The 24,112-nt window shown below is 37.6% G+C and overlaps 1 protein-coding gene across 1 annotated transcript in view; it reads right to left on the bottom strand.

Annotated features, from left to right (window-relative positions):
- Positions 1-24,112, bottom strand: part of WDR70 (WD repeat domain 70) — a 298,973-nt gene that overhangs the window by 35,718 nt on the left and 239,143 nt on the right. Inside the window, exons 11-13 of the mRNA XM_049648141.1 lie at positions 16,981-17,080; positions 14,222-14,306; positions 12,608-12,746 (exon numbers count right to left, since the gene is read on the bottom strand). Coding sequence (XP_049504098.1) covers positions 12,608-12,746; positions 14,222-14,306; positions 16,981-17,080 — 324 coding nt within the window. The remainder of the gene's footprint in view (positions 1-12,607; positions 12,747-14,221; positions 14,307-16,980; positions 17,081-24,112) is intronic.

The raw sequence follows: 24,112 nt of genomic DNA on the forward strand, positions 1-24,112 counted from the left end.
ACCAATGGAATAGAATAGAGACTCCAGAATTGGACCCACAAATGTATGGCCAACTAATCTTTGGCAAAGCAGGAAAGAATATCCAATGGAAAAAAGACACTCTCTTTAACAAATGGTGCTGGGAGAACTGGACAGCAACATGCAGAAGGTTGAAACTAGACCACTTTCTTACACCATTCATAAAAATAAACTTAAAATGGATGAAAGACCTGAATGTGAGACAGGAAACCATCAAAACCCTAGAGGAGAAGGCAGGAAAAAACCTCTCTGACCTCAGCCGTAGCAATTTCTTACTTGACACATCTCCAAAGGCAAGAGAATTAAAAGCAAAAATGAACTATTGGGACCTCATGAAGACAAAAAGCTTCTGCACTGCAAAGGAAACAATCAACAAAACTAAAAGACAACCAACGGAATGGGAAAAGATATTTGCAAACGACATATCAGACAAAGGAATAGTATCCAAAATCTGTAAAGAACTCACCAAACTCCACACCCGAAAAACAAATAATCCAGTGAAGAAATGGGCAGAAAACATGAATAGACACTTTTCTAAAGAAGACATCCAGATGGCCAACAGGCACATGAAAAGATGCTCAATGTCACTCCTCATCAGGGAAATACAAATCCAAACCACACTCAGATACCACCTCATGCCGGTTAGAGTGGCTAAAATGAACAAATCAGGAGACTATAGATGCTGGAGAGGATGCGGAGAAACGGGAACCCTCTTGCACTGTTGGTGGGAATGCAAACTGGTGCAGCCGCTCTGGAAAACAGTGTGGAGGTTCCTCAGAAAATTAAAAATAGATCTACCCTATGACCCAGCAATAGCACTGCTAGGAATTTACCCAAGGGATACAGGAGTGCTGATGCATGGGGGCACTTGTACCCCAATGTTTACAGCAGCACTTTCAACAATAGCCAAATTATGGGAAGAGCCTAAATGTCCATCAACTGATGAATGGAGAAAGAAATTGTGGTTTATATACACAATGGAATACTACGTGGCAATGACAAAGAATGAAATATGGCCTTTTGTAGCAACGTGGATGGAACTGGAGAGTGTGATGCTAAGTGAAATAAGTCATACAGAGAAAGACAGATACCATATGTTTTCACTCTTATGTGGATCCTGAGAAACTTAACAGAAGACCAGGGGGGAGGGGAAGGGGGAAAAAAAAGTTACAGGGAAGGAAGGAGGCAAACCATAAGAGACTCTTAAATACTGAGAACAAACTGAGGATTGATGGGGGGGTGGGAGAGAGGGGAAAGTGGGTGATGGGCATTGAGGAGGGCACCTGTTAGGATGAGCACTGGGTGTTGAATGGAAAACATTTTGACAATAAATTATATTTAATGTAAAAAAATCAAGTTTTTCTTTTCTGATATTTTGTAAAGGAGTCAAGTATTTTTCTCCTTCAGGGTTGTACTATCAAGTGGCTAATTCTTCACTCAGTTTTGTCGTTCATGGTAATCGTATCTATACAAGGAAATATAAATAAGTTTAAATACCAATTAAATAAAATCCCAAACTCTCATGTAGAGAAGAGAAAAAATGTTTCTATTTAATCAAAAGGGTAATACTGACTTTTGCCACTGTTTTCACTTGTCCAGAAATGGAAGCAAAACAGTAAACAGAAAACATTTCTTTGAAACTGCTGACACCAATAAGTAGCAGATGCCTTTTAATATAGCATGTTACAGGGTTAAATGTCACTAGAAAATGAGTAAACTATTAAACTGAACAAGCCCTCCTTTTGGTCCTCATTCTTTCGCTTTCAATGATTTATGAAGTCTAAAGTAGCATGTGATTGCCACTTCAACTCAATATAACTCTAAAAATGAGATCATTTCACACAGATTCTCAAATAGATAATTACAGGAAAGGCATCTCACTATAGACTTTGAATGTGAATTCCTATAGCAACCATTATTTCAAAGAAGAGCATGGCTGAAAAGAGTATCAGAGATAAGAGAAATGTTGAGAAAATATGAGCCACAAGGAAATGTTTAAAAAAAAAAAAAAAACAACTAAGTTTGGTTCCCTTAGACAAGACTGAACAGAAACTTTATAAGAGGAAACAGAGGATGTTGGCCAGCTGTTCTCCAACTCCATGAGGACTGGAGTAAAGGATGTGGGCTCTAAGCATACGAATGTGAGGCTAAAGTACAGAGGAAAAAGAAAAAGATCTGATGGTAAGAGATTTCAACAGGAATGAACTCTTTGGGAGGGCTGCAAAATCTTCTCTTAAGAGTAAGTCTAAATTTCATATAAAAGAGGTAAGCTGTGGTTCACAGAACAGGAGACAGATTCTGGAAGATCACATTGAGAAACTGAACAAAGTATGCTTGATACCAGATGGCAGCTAATTAAGCAAAAGCCAGGAGCTTTGCCTGTGGCGCAGTTATGTCAAGGGAACATGCCACCAGAATAGGAGAAGGGACCTACACCAAGATCAATGACAGTATTTTACTTCCTATGATATGAATGTCCTCACAAACGTGCAGGAATCTTAGAAGCTTCCTCCTAGTCACATCTACTGCAATCTGTACTACTTCATTATGCATTTTCCATTACCATTGTCATTTTTTTAATGAAAAAAAAAAAAAAAAAGAAAACTGGTTTGGGTGAGACAAAGGAAACATTCCACTCAGTCCTCCCTCCGAACACAGTTATATAAGACAGAAGGCATGGAACACCTACTCGAGGACTCTGAAAAGTAAATAGTATAGGTGGATTGGGGAATTAGTCCCAAATTCAAAGCATCACTGAAGCAGAAGTGAGTTTACCATTTCCCTCATTCTGGTACTTCCTCTATCCCCCACCCCAAATCTGTGATGCACAAAAATATCAAAATTTGAAAAAGACAGGTGAGTCCAACTCAGTTTTCCTTTTGCCTTAAGCTTTAATACAGCTTGGCACAGCACTGTTATTCATCCCACTTTTGTTTAAAACACTGGTATATTATTCATCCTGGATTTTTTGCATTGATTTTCATTTTTTATAATGTTGCGTTAAAATGTCATTTATCTTGGGGTGCCTGCGTGGCTCAGTCAGCTAAGCGACTGACTTCGGCTCAGGTCATGATCTCATGGTTCATGGGTTCGAGCCCCGCGTCGGGCTCTGTGCTGACAGCTCAGAGCCTAGAGCCTTGCTTCACATTCTGTGTCTCCCTCTCTCTCTGTTCCTCCCCTGCTTGTTCTCTGTTTCTCTCTGTCTCTCAAAAATAAATAAACATTAAAAGAAAAAAAATTTTTAAATGTCATTTATCTTGATTACTGAGTTATTTGGCACCTCCTTAAATTTTGTGCTTGAGCCTGGCCCTAGTCCAGGCCCTGCCTCAACTTAATGCCTCCCTCCATTTCATCAAATTTAGCCCAAACTGGACCACCAGACCTAAATATAAGGCGTAAAATTTTTAGAAGAAAATCTGGGTGATCTGGGGTCAGTCAAGGAGCTCTTAGACATGACATCAAAAGTACACTCTATAAAGAAAAAACTGATAAGTTAGGTTTTATCAACATTAAAATCTTTTGCTTTGTAAAATACACAACTAAGAAAAAGAAAAAAATAAGCAAGAGACTAGGAGGAAATATTTGCAAATATCCTAAAAAGAACTTAACCTAAAAAGAACTTGGTGTCTAGAATAGATAAAGGACTCTGAAAACTTAACAAGAAGAACACAAACAACCTTGGTTTAAACCTGATTTAAAGAATTTCAAAAAAATTTGAAAAACTGGTGCTTCAACAACACAGAGTTTTGGTGGGGATATTGAGCAAGTGGAAAAGAAATACACCGATGGTAAAAATGCAACACAGTGCTGTTAATCGGAAGAACAGCTTGGCATTTTCTTTTAAAAATAATCACATACTCACTGTATGACCTAGGAAGCCTACTCTTAGGTTTTTACTCTAGAGAAATGAATGAACTGAGATATGAATGCTTATGGCAGTTCTATACATAATCTCTAAAAACTGGAAACAATCACATGTCCTGCAGTAAACTGTGCTATCCCCACACAGTGGAATACTATTGGCAATAAAATGTAACAACCAAATCAATACACACCATGACCTGGATGAATCTCAAAAGCATTCTGCCAAAAGATGTTGGTCTAAGAAGGTTATACGATATGAATCCATATAGAAGACAAGTTCTTGAAAAGGTAGTACTACAGTGGAGCACAGATCAGTGAACACTAGGGGTTAGGAGAGGGGGGCAGGGGAGGCAGCGAGTGTGTGACCCCAGAAGCAGAGCACAAAGAAGTGTTTTGGGGGTGATGGAAGTGTTCTGTACCCTGACTGTGTTGATGGTGGCTACATAAATCCATACATGTGTTAAAAATCACTGAACTGAACATTTTTTAAAAGGATAGATTTTATTGTATAATTTTCAAAAATAATAACAATGAGTCAGCACTAAATTAGTTCTTATCATTTTCCTTACTTAAAAACAGTGAATGACTTGATAAGGCAAATATTACCAAAACATCAGGGATTTCTTTACTATTTGCATGTGCCTACAGATGAGTACTCAACTGTATTCTTCAAGTCCTGAGAACTACTGTCTTGGAACATCCACAACATGATAGTTTTATCCGCAACGAGAAGTAATTTCATCAAGTCTTACTGATACCAGCACCCCCTTGGACATTGTGAAGCTAACAGCTAACTTAGCAGGGGACTCCAGCTGAGGTCCAAGTTTATGTATGTATCTATGTGTGTATGTATGTATGTGTGTATGTGTGTATATGTATGTATATATTTGCAGAAAGAGTGGGGGAGAGGGGCAGAAGGACAGAGAGAGAGTGAGTGAGAGAGAGAGAGAGAGAGAGAGAGAGAGAGAATATTCACAGGCTCCATGCTCAGCAAGGAGCCCAATGCGGGGCTCAAGCCCACAAACTGTAAGATCATAAACTGAGCCAGATCAAGAGTTGGACACTCAACCAACTGAGCCACCCAGGCACCCCGGTCCAGTACTGTTTAAATTGAACTCTCATAAGTATGCTGCTTGCCTCAAGAAATAATTTAGTAATCCAAACCACAGAAGCAGCCAAAATGCAATATTGTTTTTCATCATAGCCCAATGGCATACCTTTTCTTCAGTGATTAAAGAAAATACTCCTACAGAAAGTAGTAGGCGCTGATCATTGTGCATCCTGACAATAAGACACTGTCCTAATGGCCATGTTGGAAATTAGCTCTTGACCCTAAAAAAGGTAGTGCTAGAGAAAGAACCATGTAACTGTTGTACTGGCAGATTTACATTAAAACTGCATTATTTTCTACTTACTCCCAAGTTCTTCATCAAGTATTCATACATCTCGGAAGACCAGGTAATGACCAGTGCTCATGTACCCTGCCTTCCTGTTCCCAAAGAGCAAATGCTCCAAAGACCTATGTTGAATATACTGTCTTATCACTTGGCTGTTGGGAAATACACATATTTTATTAAGTACAAATATGTTAATCAGTATCCATAGAGAATCTGCATTGTTTAATCCTCCCAAGAAAGTGAATTACAGCAAAATTTCATTAAGCTGATGCTGCTTTATTCAAAATAATACATAATTCAAAGCAACTGCTATTCCCTAGTCAACCAGCTGCCTGATTACTCTTTAATAAAAATCAGATAATGGAAAGCTAGTTAAACTCAAAGCCCATTTTTTCCATCCCCTGAGCTTCACATTAGGAAGGTTTCACTGTATTTTAGAAGGCAGATAAATGCCAAATATAATTTTTCTTTTGAGTTTATTTTCAGTTGGCATTCACACTGTCAATAGCTCCAGTTTCCTCTGTGTACTATTACCTGTATGATCCTGGCTGGGCAAAGACATTGCTTGATTCCTTTATTTCTAGAAAGCACTTAAAGAGGTGCAATTCTGCCTGAGCTGGAATCTTCTATCAGTGAGACAGATCATTAGTCTACTCCCAGTATGAAATGAAAGAAGAGAGGAGTTGTTCAATTCTCCAGAGACCAGCTATCACAAGCCTAGCTTCATTAATTTGTTTGAAGTGAATTTCCAGAGTGGTTATATCCATACTCAAATGTAAGAACAAAGATACTTTCCAAAGCCATTTCTGAGGACTTCTGGAATAGCCATTAATTTGAATGACCTTTCTGCTCTCTTACATATGTACAAATAATGGAGGATGATTGTAGTCGGAATGGTCAGCATGTTCCTTACACTTATAAATTAAGATAAATAGCTAGCTAGCTTTGTGATGGGTCCATTATTTTATGGCTTTGTTATAACCATTTATTCTTTCCCTTAAATCTCTTTGGATTTAAAATATCAATACACTCTGCTAATAAAAACACAAAAATTTGTTATGTGAAATGAAAGCAGTAATACTTTCATTCTATGTTATAGGTCATTCTTTAGGTTAACAAATACAGCAATTTTCTTGGACATCAAAATTTATTAATTTAAATGTCATATGGGGAATAATCTATGTGTGCCATGATTAGATATGCTATTTACTTTCTTAGTGATCTTTTCTACATTGTCAGATTTTTAGATTCAATATGTACTACATTTATAGCCAGAAAATACATTAAAATACCAAAAAGTTGGGGTGCCTGGGTGGCTTAGTTGATTGAACGCCCAAGTCTTGATTTCAGGTCAGATCATGATCCCAGGGTTGTAGGATTGAGCCCCGCATCAAGCCCATTAGACTCTTAATCTTAAGCATGGAGCCTGCTTAAGATTCTCTCTCTTCCTCCCTCTGCCCTTCTCTCCCTGCGCTCGCACTCTCTCTAAGAAACAAAGAAATAAAAAAACCCAAGAGCTAATAGGATATAGTCCTCACTGATATATATGAAGAATCAGAGCTTTCAAGTTAAGGAAAAATAATGTAAATTCAAGTTCCCATCAGAACTTCACCTAATTAAATAAAGAAGGAAACATGGTTGATATGTTTATAGAAGTGTTGTTTTTTTTTTTTTTTTTTTTTTTCAAAAGAAATCATTTTTTTTTTAGGGGCTCCTGGGTGGCTCAGTCGATTAAACATCCGACTTTGGTTCAGGTCATGATTTTGTGGTCTGTGAGTTCAAGCCCCACATCAGGCTCTGTGCTGACAGCTCAGAGCCTGGAGTCTGCTTCCCATTCTGTGTCTCCCTCCCTCTCTCTGCCCCTGCCCCGCTCACGCTTGCTCTCTCTCTCCTTCTCTCTCACAAAAATAAATAAATATTAAAAGAAAAAAGAAACCATTTTTTTAAACACAATATGGACCTCACTTTCTCCTTAGTGTATCTAATAGACTATCTCCATAATAAGATAAATAGGTCTTAAATAAAATATTTCTCCTTCCTTTGGTACATATATATGCTATAATTTAATTAATATAATTTTGACAATAATTATGTATTTTTCAATCAGTACCCATGATAATAAGGGGCAGGAATACAGCCTGTAGTAAGTAAGTAAATAAATAAATCTGGCAGAAAAACTTCAAGTTCTCCCTATCTTTTAGGGGAAGGCCAGAGTTAATAATAAACAGAAAAGTCATTGTTTTTATTTCACTTTCCTCCATTTGATGAAGATGCAAATAGTTGATAAAGTCCCAGGAAGACAGATCCAGAATATACACTTTCTCTAACTGTAGAGTTGGATCCATGAAAAAAATTAATAATAAGAACTCAAACTGATTATACCAATTACTTGACATTCTGAGTTTTCTTTCTTAAATAACATAAATGAGATGTGCATAATCTAGATTTCATTTCTCACAGGAAGGGGATATTCTGGAGAACAAGTAATGGTAGAAAAGAAGCAAAAACCTTGGATAATCCTTGCTCTATACGTTCTCTTTGGTGGTTAAATAATGTTCCTAAAGATAATCAGATATGTTTTAGTCACAAATGAATCTTTTTTCTTCCTTAAAATGCTATTGTATTTCTTCTGTTGGTACTCGTATTCTCAATCAACTTTGAAATATCTAAAGCAGTTTAGTTGAAAATGAATGAACAAACGAATGAATGAATGAATGAAATAAAGCAGTCTAGTTGAAAATACCAAAGCAAATTTCCCTTCCTTTTCCTTAAGTGGCCATATACCAGATCAGTTTGCTAGATGCTATAGCCAAGTTTTGTAAATAGAAGTTTGATTTTTTTTCCTTCTATTGCTCACTTTGTTCAGTCAATGTTCACAGAAACAGAGTTCCCTCACCAAAGCACATAAGCTAACAAATCAGAAGAATAGTCAGGATCAAGTGTGAAATTTCTGGCTTTTTGCCTTTCTACTTTTTTTCCTTAAACATTTTTTTTAGTGTTTATTTATTTATTTCTGAGAGAGAGAGACAGGAGAGAGAGTGCAGGGGAGGGGCAGAGAGAAAGGGTGAGATGGAATCCCAAGCAGGCTCCACACTGTCAGTGCAGAGCCTGATGCGGGGCTTGCACACACGAACCATGAGATCATGACCTGAGCCAAAACCAAGAGTCGGATGCTTAACCAAATGAGCCACCCAGGCGCTGCTTCTTTTTCACTCTTTTCCTCTTTACCCAATTTCTTTTGGGTAAATTATTTCTGAAAGCAACTGAGGTGAAGAGGCTGCCATCTTAAATAATACCAGGTCAAAAAACTTTATTCCATTATGCTTGGGTTAAAGAGTATAAATGGTAATATTAGAATAATTGTATAAATCATGTCCTTTGATTTATATTAGTTAAAAAGAGGGAAATTCTGTTAGTCATTTTATAACAAATTATAGTTTGATGAAAAATCACTAAGTTAATAACAGACCATAACGTTATTTCAGGGCATTTCCTGAAATAACTAGAACTTTGAAAAGGTTTGAAACTGTCTATGTTTCTTCCAAACATAATTATTTAAAAAAAAAAATGATACAACATCTCCAAATTATATTTTGTTCATTCTTTCTCTCCTATACTTTGATCACATAAAATAGAGTAATGGTAGCCTTTTACACAATATATAAAAGCTTAGAACCCCATCTTACACAAAAACTAAAGTGAGCTTGTAAAACTCAAGATTCAAGTTATATTCTGGAATTTATCTTAGAAAGGAGGCTAAGCACACTACCCGAATCATAAAAAATTAGATGATAAATGAGAAATATGCACTTTTTTTAAGTTGAGTAAACACAATTGAACTACAGAGAAACATCTAAAAATAATTTCGGAATTGTAAAACGTGTATGAACATCATACAATAAAAATAGTAAATGTTAGAGAAACGTTTGTCATTTCCTAGTGAAGAGTATCTCTACGTTGAATAGAGAAAAAAAATTTTCAGAGCATATGACAATGCAGAGACTAGAATTAAAACTAGTTTTTCCTTTAAGTTTGTTTCAAAAATAAATAAGGAAAATGCAATTATTATGTTTTTAAAAGCTATTTATTGTGAAAGTTATAGTATAGTTTTTAGTTATTAGGAAACTGTATAGCTGTTAACATCCCTGACTGAAGACAATATTTGGTTCCATATACGTGCCGAGCTTGGCATTCTAAAATATAATGATGTAGGGGTATTTTTTTATTTTAGAAGAGGATGTGGGAATACAATCACTAGTATTTTATTCAAGTAAATGGATTCATCTAGGATAGACCTGAAGCCACCGTTGTCTGTGCCTAGTCGAGCAAGCACACCACTAACTGCTGATAGGAAGGATGAGATGTTGTCTTTTATGTAAATTAAAACTCAACATAGTAAGTACCTTACCACAGCAGAGTGCGGTATTTCCAAAAGAAATGACTATTCTGGTTTTTAATGACAAAAACACAATAAAAGAAGAGATATTTTTGGTCCTTCTAGCAAAATGCCCACCCTCTTTATCCATTCCAAAGAATATACTTATTTTCTTACATTCCAAGAAGACTTAAAACTTCAGAAAATAAATCAAAGAGACATTTTAAAGTTCCTTTAACATAACATTCTACTTACTATGTAAACAAACACAGTGCTGTCTGGGACAGGGGGTGGGGATGGGGCGGCCTGGGCAGCTCAGTCACGGTTAAGCGTCCAACTCTTGATTTTCGGCTCAGGTCATGGTCTCAGGGTTCAGTTTGTGAGATGGAGCCGGGGTCGGGCTCTGTGCTGATAGCACACAGAGTCTGCTTGGGATTCTCTCTCTCTCCCTCTCTCTCTCTGCCCCTCCCGTTTGTGTGCTCTCTCTCTCAAAAACAAATAAACTTCAAAAGAACAAAACAAACAATGCTGTCTAATATTAACAACAAAAATGCAAACAAATCTTAAATCAATTATGTAAAAGACCACTTTAAAGTGCCATGGCTTTGTCCCTATTTGAAGTTTTCTCTTCACCCATCTATTAATACGGATCTCAAAATCTGTTTTCTGACTTTTCTAACATAATTCAATATAAGGTACAATCCATTTACTTAATGACCATTCTCTTTTGTTTGCTTCTCTTCATTTGCTCATCCCTTAAGATTCAGGTTTCCTAGGGCTCATATTCTCCATCCTTTGTGCCTTAAACTAATCAGCAGCCACTATTTCAACTACAAAACTGCAAATATTTCTCCCAAAATTGTGTCTTCTCTTAGGCACCAAACCCATGTACCCATCTGCCTACTATCTCCACCCAGACATCCTGCTGGCATTTCAAGCTCAACATATCAACAATGCACTATATTTCTTCCGAATTCTGCTTTCTTTTCTTTATTCTTTCTTTTTTAATCTCAGAGAATACTGACTCAGTTCCCAAGTAATAAACCTCAGCCTTCATACACAAATGAAATCTTATAAATCTAACCTTCACACTTCAGTAAAAATTAACTGTTCTAAAGCCTAAATCTGATTGTGCCATTCCGATGTTTTAAATAAACAAACACACAAACAAACAAAGACAAAGTCACCTTCTTATTATGGCATACAAGATCAGGTTACTTTTCCATCTCTCCTGCCTCACTCTTTAGACACACTTGCGCTCTCCAGTATGCATTACATGTACTTCTCCAGGATACCATTCACTTATTCAATAACTATTGATTAAATACAACCTGTATGTCTGTCAGTTCTAAGCACTGAGGATATCACAGCAAACACAACAAAGTTTCTGCTCTAGTGGGCTTACATCCCGGTGGAAGAACACAGATAAAACAAATAAACATACAATAGATGCAATGGCCATAAGGGCTATGGAGAAAAAGATCTAGCTAGAAAAGCAACTCAGAGCAACACAGCAAATGGCATGTTGTATACACTACAAAAACCTAGTGTGTCTTAAAAGTGCAATCACACATCCCTTAATTTATTTAGGTTTCAATTTTAATTATACTTTAAAACCACAACACCATGAGTAATCCTGAAATGTACAGTCATTGAGAGGCATAACAGAACATGGCTTACTTCTGGAACAACCAATTATAATAATTTTATTTTTTGAGATTAAAGTTGATAGAGTCAAGAGTGTTTGCTTTGATTCTAGTATTTTAGTTGGCTCTTGGCTGTACCCCCCAAAAATTATTATTAGTGCTGGCACATTTCAAATTATGTCATGAGATTAGAATCTATAAAACCCAAGTACTCATCTAGAATTAGTCTCATTGTTATTTCATTGTCTCTAACTATACCATGGTTTCAAATTTAGGGCCTACAAATTAAGACTCCATAGTAATACTACAGCATTAGAGACAGGAGCTTTTTACTGGTGATTTAAAAACAGTTGTTCAATTGTCTGAATCATTTAAGTACATAATATGTCCCAACTGTTTACAAAGAGCTGAAACAACTGGAGAAGCCTACATTAAGGGCACTGTTTAAGATATAGGATATTGCTAAAGGATTTGACTTGAGCCAAAGGAAACTTACAGACATTAATTGGTCTGTTTCATATTCAGAAAATAACAATGACTTACCTTACTATCGAAATAATAATACATACTTTAAAAGACTATAAAGGAATTCAGATTTTCCTCTGGGAAACTTCACTATTACTGCATCACATACAGCTCCAGTCTCAGGACAGGAATGAATGAATGAATGAATGAATGAATCAGTGCACGCATGCTGGAGTTTTAGTACTTATATAAATATGTAAAGAAAACTAGTGGATTTTTTTTTTTTTTTTTAGATAGCAGAAGTTAAATCTGAAATGTTTTAAGCTTCCAAATAACTAAATAGAAATTGAGCTCAGCAGAAACTCAGTCTTACAGCAATGACAATTCTGGCAAGCCAAATTCTGTCAAAGATTTTGTGGTTTAGGAAACGATGACAAAATTCATCACTTTCCGAGGGCATAACTTTCATTTCTGTCCACAATCCCTGAATCTTCACAAACATGCACACTGTGGGACACTCGTTTCTACAGCCTACATAATAATTAGGTTAGCTTCTGCTCTCTTCAAACTGGTTGGCAGAGGGGCAAACATCCTCAGCCCAGCTGAAATTATGACTGAAGTGTGACAGACCCATAGGAAATACTGGGTCAAAGGAAGGGAAAGGGTAGATCAGCCAATCTGCACCAGTCTAATAATTCCTGTGCCGGAGAAAAAAAGCAACTACCATTGCACTGTAAGGGCCAGGGCTTATGTTCTATTTAAAAACTAAAACCAAAACAAAAGATGACTAAGAGGCAAACTTCACTTCATTCTCAAGGCTGAGAAGAAAAGAATTTACATACCGCATCTGTGATGTCTATTTCATACACCCTTTGGAAAGTCCGGCGCTCAAAGAAAACAAGTTTGCCGCTGCCACATCCCCTTTGAACAGATGTCCCAGTGACCACGAGTTTATCATCTGGACTGAAACAGCAGTCGGTCCTACAGACAAAAACCAGTATATAAGCATAAGCTTATGACCCTACAACAGTGAGTTAAATACAATATAAACAACACCATTGTAATAAGAAGTAACTCTTACAGAGGACTTACAGTAACTCAAGCACTTATTTTTTTGTTTAATTTTCACAATAATCCCATGAGGTAGATATTATTATTCCCATTTTACTGATGAGGAAACTGAGGCAGAGAGAGATTAAATAAACCTTGCCCAAGATCACAAAAGTAAGTGGTGCAGCTGGGATTCGAACTTAGGCAGTCTGATTCCAGAATGTGCTTTTAACTTCTTTGTGTGCTTTTAACTTCTACATGCTATATGTTTAATGTAAAGGAAGTATGGGAAAAACTCAATTATAGACACTGACGGTACTATAGACAAATAGACATTGTATGACTAATGTCTAAGCAGTGATTATTTTGTCCAGTTTTGGAACTATGTTTTTTATCACCACTATCCACCATCCCCAAATAATTTGAGGTTTGTCAAGTCAAGCACCATGAAATGAGGAGCAGGTTGGACCGCTGGAACCTGACTGATGGCTAGAATTCAACAGCTCTTGTTATTAGAGATCTGGCCACCTGATTGTGAATAGTCTAAGACATGATCCAAAGAAGTCATGCAGTTAGCATAGCTTACAGCAGGCATAATAGTTCAAAAAAAGTCTCATCAGCTATAAATTCATGTTTGTTTGTCCATCTGTTTGTCTTAACAGATAAATGCCATGGGCAATGGACCGCGCTAGAATTAGTGCTCTGCTATTACACTGTTTCCTGCACTTGGCGCCTCCATCAACTTCACGCTCTCCCTGTTGGTCATTATTTAACACAGATGTGAAATTTTATTTCCACATAAATAGAGACTTTTGCTTAGGCACCAACTGTAGGACTTAAAGTTCAAATCCCACCTCAGCTGCCTCAGAAAAATCTTTACGTGTTTCAGTTGTCAACGTAAGACAATGGAGAGAACAGTGTTCAGCTACCTCGAGCAGGATGTTCTGACCAAGTGAAGGATAGTGAATTATTGACTGGAATTGAGATAAGATAAAATTGAGAAAACAATATATAATAATGCTTAGTAACTATGGAAAATTGCTTTGATGGAATGGGATTCAAATTTTAAAAGACAACAATACGGAGGCTTACCCTGTCATTTATACGTATTAAAAAAAAACCAACTCAATCCCTTAAAATATTTTTACTGCCCAAAGACCTATGTGTGTATACACATAAACACACACATACAAACACATGAACATACATCATTTCAACTTCCAAAGAATTTTATGGTCTGAAGAATGTGCAAATGAAAAGAAAAAATAAAATGCATCCTCAAGAACAGATATCAAATACTCTTCATATTTCTTTTTAGAAGACATACGATATAAATTAACATTAAGGTGAAGAAATTTCTTGTTCACTCTCTTATGTTTATCAATTATTTAAAATACGCTACTTACATTGGGAACATGGTAGGAAGACCCGAGGCTGAAAAAAGTGGCTTATTAAACTGTCGAATGTCCCATAATTTCAATGTATCATCACCTAATAGAGGAAAGAAAAAGAAAAGACAGAAAGTGCATTGTCCAAAAAGAACTAGTTCCAAGCTTAGAGTTTGCTAACCTTAGTGTATAACTATAGGAAGGAAAGAAAGGAAAAAAAAAAAAAGAAAAAGAAAGAAAGAAGCACATAAGTGTTTTACTTTTTTAACTGTTTGGGGAGTTTGAAAGTAGTAGATGTGAGAACAGTAGAAAGATATATGATAATGAACTGGTCTCCTAGAAATAAATTTTCCAACTGATGTAGCATCTGTAGGCTAGAAGGAACCCTGGAGAATCTACTCTAAGGAGTGATTTTACAGCAGCTGGCAGTTCCCCTAAGGTACAGTTGAGCATAACCTGACTGCTTAAGAAGATATTAATTTAACAACCATCAGGACTGAAAATAGTTCAATTCACAACAGATTCTTTCTCCCATTGGTGTGTAGATGAAGCTATCCATTAACATTAATGAGGGTGAGCCATGTGATTCCCTTCCCTCCAGTGTAACTCCACCTGTGGCTATCACTCTTCACTTTGCTGGGGAGTACAGCTTTTCCAAGCTCTTTAAAGTATAATGGATATTCTTCTAAGGATCACTTTTTTATATTTCTATAGGGCTACTAACTAATATTCTTGACCGGAATGAAAGCCAAAACTCATATAAGTAATGTCTTTGCTGCTCTTTTTCCCCCATGTCCACAGCTGAGACCCGCCTCAACCCCTTGGGTCCAATAAGGAATCAATATCAGGTGCAAGTGAGGTGAGTGGAGAGTTCAATAAAAGTCTCCACTCTCTCCCAAGTGACTCTTCCTCTGAAACACAACTTTTGGCAGGTGCACTAATCCACAACTGGCTGGACTGGGGTCCTGCTTATATTGGAAGAACTTTGTAAGATTCACCTTTTTGCTTTTAGTCTTGAAAAAAAAAAAAAAGATTACATATCCTCACAATTCTCAAACAGTAAAAAAAAAAAAAAACATTAATCTGCATTAAAGAGTTTAGCTAAACTGGCAGGTTCTGGAACTAGCAGGAACATCTTACAACACCCAGGGACTCTGGTGAATTGACTTCCATCTGTCATATTCTATACACTCAGGAAGAAAAAGGATGGAATATAGTATGCATGTTGTGTTGGCAACATGGTAGCCAACAGCTATTACAGGATGGAAGGGGAAGGTAAGAATTATCACCAAAATGGCTTTGACTGAAATGGAATTAGTCCTGTACTTCTAGTACTTAACAACTGGGTTGGGGCTGGCCTGTTTTAGAATCCTCTGAGAAGAATTTTCAAACTACACTTCTCTCTTATTCCCCTCTTGTCTCCCCAGTGCACATTGGAGATTTGGGTACACCTTCTAAAGGGGCAAGAGTAAATGTGAAAATTTCTAGGTGAAACATTTATCATTTGAAAAACTTTCCCAGAAGATTCAGATACAGACTCTTGGGGTAAGAACCACTATTTGTAAGTAAAGAGTACACATAGTTTTAATTAAGAGCCATCTCAGGACTTGAACAGGTTAGAATTGATAAACCAAAATACATATTTTATAATACCCACCTTTTCCATATTTACCATAAATAGAAAATACATATACATGTGCTTTGCTTTTTTACAATTATGTAAGTAAGGGTAGTTTGGATATAATAGAGAAGGCTTCCTCAGAGGACAGAGAACCTGAATACAGTCCCCGAGGTACACAGACATGGAACGGCTGAACTGAGTGAAAGCTGTACCAAGTCTCTCCATCTCCCCCTCACTCCCACTACTCTCTACACCAGGTTGCAAATTCTTTCAGGAAAGGAACTCTGTCTATGATGTTCACATTGTATACCCAGCACCCAGCATAATGGTAACTCAGAGTAGTTACTCAACATAATATAGTAGTTGATGGAGTGAATGAATGACTGAAGGTAGTGTTGCTAGATTAACATGGCCTATGGAATAAAGACTAAATCCTTTATTTGATATTTAAAGCCATCTGTAACATGGCTCCCACCTACTTACTCTGCTGTTTCTTTCCCTCCCCACAAATGGGCCTCCAGGAAGATCCTCAGTCATGTCCCATACTTCACGTAATGCTTTACTCATAAGCCGTCCTTACTATTCTCTTATCTCCTTCAGTTAACACTTAGCTTATCCATGTGAGAAGGATTCAGCAAAAAGGTACAACCCATATTCAACCATATGAGTGTGGATAAGTAAACTTATAATATGGTCACATAAAACTACATAGCTATTTAAAAAATGACACCCAGGTATACAACTTTTTTTTTTAACTGAATTGTTATAGTGTTTGAACTGGAAAAAAAAAATTAATGGTGAGCTAACAGAAGACTCTAAATTTAAAAACAGTATACAAATACTGTAGAAAATCATCTACAAAATTCCATAAAGTAGAGGCAAAGGTCATCCTTGGAGGCTTCAAACTCTGATGGAATTTGAAGCTAAAATAAAAACTCAGGCAAAAAAGTACATATTTTCTAAATTTTACTTGACAACTTCTAATAAAACAATTTTGCCAAATTGGATATGCATTTTAATGAAAAAGAAGACTGACAAAGTTACATTAACAAAAGCACAGCTACCTTTACTGTTAGGATATTAGTGTAACTTTATTAGGGTTAATTATGATCATTTTATATATAGAAATACATCCGAAAGAAAGTTTTTAACCTACCTCCACGAGAAGCAAGGACATTACCATCATAGGAAAAAGTCACGCAGGAAGTGTCTGTTCCTGGGTCATGAGCCTGTTTATAGTGGAATTTAGGATGAACCTGTTTGCAAAGACAAGCAAAGTGTTAATTAACATCTCATCTGAATTCAAACAAGAACATTTCTGTGGCAAGAGTATTTTACTCTATCATCCAGAAAAGGATATATGTAAAATATTAATTTCATTTGATTATAGCTTTCTTTACCCTGGAAAAAAATTCAAATAGTTTCCAAAAACATCCATTTGCTCTAATAATAAAAAAGAGATTAAGTAAGTCCCATCTTTCAGACTGCCTTCGCAAGCTCTGAGCAACACAAGATCAACTCAGTATTCAGTTCTTATAAAGTTATTGGGACCATTTTCTATAGTTATCTGAAAGAGTAATATAAATAAAAATTACAAGTGAACATATTATTTATTAAATCAAATGTATCATTGTAGGACTGCCTGGCTGGCTCGGTCAGTAAAGTGTGTGAATCTTGATCTCAGGGTTCTGAGTTTAAGACCCATGTTGGGTGTGTTGCCTATGTGTATATATATATATATATATATATATATATATATATATATATACTGTATTCCTAGTATATGCCAGACACTGAGCATGTGGTTGTAGGCCTTGAACTCTCTTGTATGTGCCTGTAGGATAACATTGTTGCGGGGGAGGAGGAGGGGGAGAGGTAACCCTGCTGCAATGCTAATCATACCCTAGGCACTCCATCCTCTATGGTCTCGTCTACTTCATTCTCACAGTCCACAAGTTAAGGTTCTACTATTATCATGTCCATGTTACATTTGAGGAAACTGAACCCCAGAGACTAAAGTTCCTTATCTAAAGCCACAGAGCTGGTAAGTGCTAGAGCTGGGTACAGGACTCAGGAGGCCTGCTCTTAAACACTACTTCTTTTCTGGTGCTGTGTGTTAGTAGTCTTTTTACTCCTAATATTGCTTCTTCACAGGTAATGACTTCTAAAAGTAACTCTACGATACTAATCCTATCACTCAGTTATGACTCAGTAACCAGCACAGGCTAAGGGACTAGGGAGTCAGTTATCCCAGATCTACCAGGCTAGAAAATTCCACTGAATGGACAGGGACACTCCTAGTGACAATAGCATGTAGGTCTCTGCTAGGAGCCACAGGTATAGGAATACAAGTGACCCCATCTCCTTTGCTCTTACCTCAACCCTAACAAGAATTGGTCACAAATCAGAGCTTCCAGCAATATCCCTGATGCCCTGTCAGTGAGCTTCCACCTAAAGGCTTCCAGTAATGAGGAGCACAGTACCTTACAAAAGCAGGCTGGATTTGTTTTTGTTTTTGTTTTTAATAATTTATAAATATTGAGTTAAATTTGTCTTCTCTCTTCCTCTGACAGTCTTAGAAATTTGTATTAAACATGGCTATCATGCTCCTACGTCTCATGGGTACAAATAATTTGTTGATTCAACTTTTCTTTTTAACTGGGTGTCAACTGTACGGCAGACATAATGTTAAGCAGGGAAACACGAATGTGCAAAGATAAACATGGCTTCTTTCCTCAGAGAGCTGACAGTCAGTCAGTCCCCTCAAAGAACACAGTTAAGCGTATGAAGGGACAAGTGGTACAATGGGGATGTGAAGAGTCATAAGTGAGCACTGAAGAGAGATGCCTAATCTAACCCTGAGAATGGGGGAGGGGGAGTGGAGGAAGAGGGGCAAAAACAAATCCTGTGACCCAGTGGATGAAAGTATGAGTTAGCAGATGAAGGAGCAGGATGCAGAGGCAAGAACGAGAGTACTGTGTTGTAGTAGGCAGAATTTTGACCCCCATGACCTCTTCCCTACAGTGTCATGCCCATAAATATGTCACTCTACATGGCAAAAGGGACTCTGCAGGTAAAACTAAAGTTACTAACTGGCTATCCCTAAAATAGGGAGATTATCCTGGATTATCTAGGTGGGGCTGAAGTAGTCACATGAGTCTTTGCAAGGAGAACTTCCTCTTGGCTGAGGACAGAAGAGGAAGCCACACAGACATGACAGGAGAGTACGTCAGAGAGGCTGGAAGAATAAAAAGTGTTGGACATGTCACTGCTGACTCTAAAGATGTGTCAAGGAAATGGGTATCTGATTTCTGCCAATAACCAGTGTGTTTGAAAGAGGACTCTGAACCCCAGATGAGAGCCACATCCTTGGCCAATACTTTGATTTTAGCTTGGTGAGAGCCTAAGAAGAGAATCCCACCACACCATGACAGACATCTTACCTGGAGAAATTGTGAAATAACAAATTGGTGTTTTTTTAAGGCACTAAATTAGTGGTAATTTGTTAGGAAGCAACAGAAAGCTAACATGTGCATAAAGGTAAGAGAACTGGTTGGAGTCAAAGAACTAAAAGAAGCAAACCATGACTCGAGGGAAAGGTGAGGTGAAGGGCTGGTGTGAGCAGGGCCTCGATTACCAGGAGCCTTGTGGGCCATGTTCAGGACTTAGATTTTATCCTGAAGGCAAAAGAGAGCTGCTTAATGGAGTTTACTCAGAGCAGGACATGACTGGGTTTGCTTATTTTAAAAAGATCATTCTGGACACATGTGGAGATAGATTAGGAATATTTTGTTCCTCAGAAAAACAAAACTCTGCTACCAAACTCAATTAGGAAAATCTGCCAATTGGTCATATTTCATCAAGTCATCAACTACTAAACTCTAAATAAAACTTCTGAAAGAGACTGTAGGGGTAACAGTTCACCAAAAAGCCTGTGCTACCTTTGGCCTCTCAGTGAAATTAACTTAGGTTTTTTGTGGGGCTTTTTTTAATGTTTATTTATTTTTGAGAGAGAGTGAGAGCACAAAGGAGAGGCAGAGAGAGAGAGAGGGAGACAGAGGATCTGGAACAGGCTCTGCGCTGACAGCAGAGAGCCCAGTGTAGGGCTCAAACTCACGAACCGTGAGATCATGACCCGAGCTGGAATCGGAAGCTTAACTGACTGAGCTACCCAGGCGCCCCAACTTAGTTTTTGTGTATTTGTTTTAAATGTTTTGTTTATGTTTACTGACCCCTCATTTCAGGAGCGGTAAGGCAGTGGGGTACAGTAAAACGAGCAGTGGGCCAGGACCAGGAGATAGGAAATCTAGACTTAGTTCAGTCAAAAACTAGCAGTGCGACTAGGGACAAATTAGCCTCTCCAGATCACAAGTCAATCTTCTGTAAAATAAATGGACTGTGCGAGACGATTTCTAGGGTCTCTGATAGCTCTGTGATTCTTAAGAAAAAGACAAAAACTGGTATATATAAGTATATATAATATTTTCTAATTAAACTAACTGATCAATTATGTACTTTTTTATTATTAATAGGACAAAAGAGATTTTGAATGCCAATGTTTGACCATAGAAATACATATATACATAGATGTGTATATACACGTATACCAGTAAAGTGGGATACAGAACCTTAAAAGGCACAGAATCCAAGGGAATCCTGTCATATAAGCTTCAGCATGAGCTCAGTGGCAGCAGGTTGCTCCCTGTGACAGTCTGACTCTCTTCCTTGTTGCTCAGACAGGGGTGAGATGAAGCTGCGAATGTGCTATTTCCTAAATTGGTCTTGCTTCTTTTTACTGTCCTGAGTGGGATTCTAATGTTTAAAGACATATAAGGCACCTGGTACACAAGCAAGGAAAAAGTGCAATGTTTCAAAACTTAAGGAAAGATTCTGCTGGATCTAACAGGTGACAGTACAACTACAGTACAAGGAACTGAATGGCAATAAGGTATTATGACTACAGGGGATTTTGCCTTAATCTAGTAAGAAAGGATTTTACCCAATATTCATCTGCCACACTTTTATGCTTTTAGGTCTCCTCATTCAGGTACTCCTTGGTTTGTTGTTGTTGTTGTTGTTTTGATTGTTTTTTAGACTTCATGCCCAGCGTGGAGCCCAACATGGGGCTTGAGCTCATGACCCTGAGATCAACACCTGAACTGAGATAAAGGGTTGGACTGAGGCACCCAAGTGCCCCCATTTAGGTACTACTTTAAAAAGCCACTCTAATAAAGAAACTGATCCCATTCACAATTGCACCAAGAAGCATAAAATACCTAGGAATAAATCTAACCAAAGATGTAAAAGATCTGTATGCTGAAAACTATAGAAAGCTTATGCAGGTAATTGAAGAAGATATAAAGAAATGGAAAGACATTCCCTGCTCATGGATTGGAAGAATAAATATTGTCAAAATGTCAATACTACCCAAAGCTATCTACACATTCAATGCAATCCCAATCAAAATTTCACCAGCATTCTTCTCGAAACTAGAACAAGCAATCCTAAAATTCATATGGAACCACAAAAGACCCCGAATAGCCAAAGTAATTTTGAAGAAGAAGACCAAAGCAGGAGGCATCACAATCCCAGACTTTAGCCTCTACTACAAAGCTGTCATCATCAAGACAGCATGGTATTGGCATAAAAACAGACACATAGACCAATGGAATAGAATAGAAACCCCAGAACTAGACCCACAAATGTATGGCCAACTCATCTTTGACAAAGCAGGAAAGAACATCCAATGGAAAAAAGACAGTCTCTTTAACAAATGGTGCTGGGAGAACTGGACAGCAACATGCAGAAGGTTGAAACTAGACCACTTTCTCACACCATTCACAAAAATAAACTCAAAATGGATAAAGGACCTGAATGTGAGACAGGAAACCATCAAAACCTTAGAGGAGAAAGCAGGAAAAGACCTCTCTGACCTCAGCCGTAGCAATCTCTTACTCGGCACATCCCCAAAGGCAAGGGAATTAAAAGCAAAAGTGAATTACTGGGACCTTATGAAGATAAAAAGCTTCTGCACAGCAAAGGAAACAACCAACAAAACTAAAAGGCAATCAACGGAATGGGAAAAGATATTTGCAAATGACATATCAGACAAAGGGCTAGTATCTAAAATCTATAAAGAGCTCACCAAACTCCACACCCGAAAAACAAATAACCCAGTGAAGAAATGGGCAGAAAACATGAATAGACACTTCTCTAAAGAAGACATCCAGATGGCCAACAGGCACATGAAAAGATGTTCAACGTCGCTCCTTATCAGGGAAATACAAATCAAAACCACACTCAGATATCACCTCACGCCAGTCAGAGTGGCCAAAATGAAGAAATCAGGAGACTATAGATGCTGGAGAGGATGTGGAGAAACAGGAACCCTCTTGCACTGTTGGTGGGAATGCAAATTGGTGCAGCCGCTCTGGAAAGCAGTGTGGAGGTTCCTCAGAAAATTAAAAATAGACCTACCCTATGACCCAGCAATAGCACTGCTAGGAATTTATCCAAGGGATACAGGAGTACTGATGCATAGGGGCACTTGTACCCCAATGTTTATAGCAGCACTCTCAACAATAGCCAAATTATGGAAAGAGCCTAAATGTCCATCAACTGATGAATGGATAAAGAAATTGTGGTTTATATACACAATGGAATACTACGTGGCAATGAGAAAAAATGAAATATGGCCTTTTGTAGCAACGTGGATGGAACTGGAGAGTGTGATGCTAAGTGAAATAAGCCATACAGAGAAAGACAGATACCATATGGTTTCACTCTTATGTGGATCCTGAGAAACGTAACAGAAACCCATGGGGGAGGGGAAGGAAAAAAAAAAAAAAAAAGAGGTTAGAGTGGGAGAGAGCCAAAGCATAAGAGACTGTTAAAAACTGAGAACAAACTGAGGGTTGATGGGGGGTGGGAGGGAGGGCAGGGTGGGTGATGGGTATTGAGGAGGGCACCTTTTGGGATGAGCACTGGGTGTTGCATGGAAACCATTTTGACAGTAAATTTCATATACTAAAAAATAAAAAATAAAAAAAATAAAAAAAAAAAATAAAAAGCCACTCTATTGGAGGTTGGGTGTTTTGAAACTTCTACAATTCATTGTTTATAATGCAAAACGTGTGAATATATGCCACAAAACAAGTTCCACCTTGTCTTTGTGACTTCCAGTATTTTCTATTGCCTTATCGATAACATCTCGGTACAACACTCTTTTAGAGTGACAAATTGCTGCGTATTAATGACTAAGATTTCAAAGGAGAGACTGCACTCAAAATTTCTAAATCATTTCCTTTTTTAAAGGACCCAGTAAAGGGGCACCTGTGTGGCTCAGTCAGTTAAGTGTCTCACTCTTGGTTTTGGTTCAGGTTATGATCTCACAGTTCGTGAGTTTAAGCCCCGAGTCAGGCTCTGTGATGACAGCACGGAGCCTGCTTTGTATCCTCCTTATCCCTGTCTCTCTGTCCCTCCTCTGCTTGCTCTCTCTTTCTCTCTGAAAAAATAAATAAACTTAAAAAAAACTTTTTTTAAAGAACCCAATAAAAGAAAGAGACAAAGTGTCCTCACTTGAGATGGACAGCTCACAGATTCTATGTCAAAAGAGCTCAATTATTAACTTCACTTTAACCAGTAACAAAAGTTTCTTCTAATGATACAAAATAGATAGCCAGAGGGGATCTTAAACTTTTGTAAAATATCAACACTTGGACAGTAACAATGACATACACCCTCACACTCTGGAAACAGAGTCAGCCTGACTAAAAACACTTCTGGCATAATGTGGGAAATCTAAAACTGAGACTTCTCCTTTAACCTTCTCCTTTAACTGATTTTATGATCATCCGAGGCAAAGAACATCGTTCTTTAGGGAAACGGAGATTATTAACTCCTTTATATAGGTTTCCTATCCTCGGGAGTGCCTTATGTTATGATTTGGAGAGTATCAAGTCTCCCGTGTGCATAATGCTGGAAAATGCAAGCAGAAATGCTAGAGCTTTAAAGGCCCTCTCCTGAGATATAGTACAAACTCCAGTTGGTAAAAATGTCCTTATATCCTCTCTTTGCAGCTGCTCAGGAGCCTCTGGCAGTACAAAACTCCATACATTATAAGCAACAACCATCCATTTCTGGGTGGCTCTAATTAGGAACACTTTTCTTAAACTGGGTCCAAGACTCCTTCCTAGAATTCCAACACCTACTTATGGGTCCTGGTCCTGTCATCTGTGGCTATGCTAATTCTAGTTTTTCTTCTCTAATGCAGTCTGCCAGAATCTCCA

This window comes from Panthera uncia (assembly GCF_023721935.1).
Source record: "Panthera uncia isolate 11264 chromosome A1 unlocalized genomic scaffold, Puncia_PCG_1.0 HiC_scaffold_17, whole genome shotgun sequence".
Taxonomy (NCBI): Eukaryota; Metazoa; Chordata; class Mammalia; order Carnivora; family Felidae; genus Panthera; species Panthera uncia.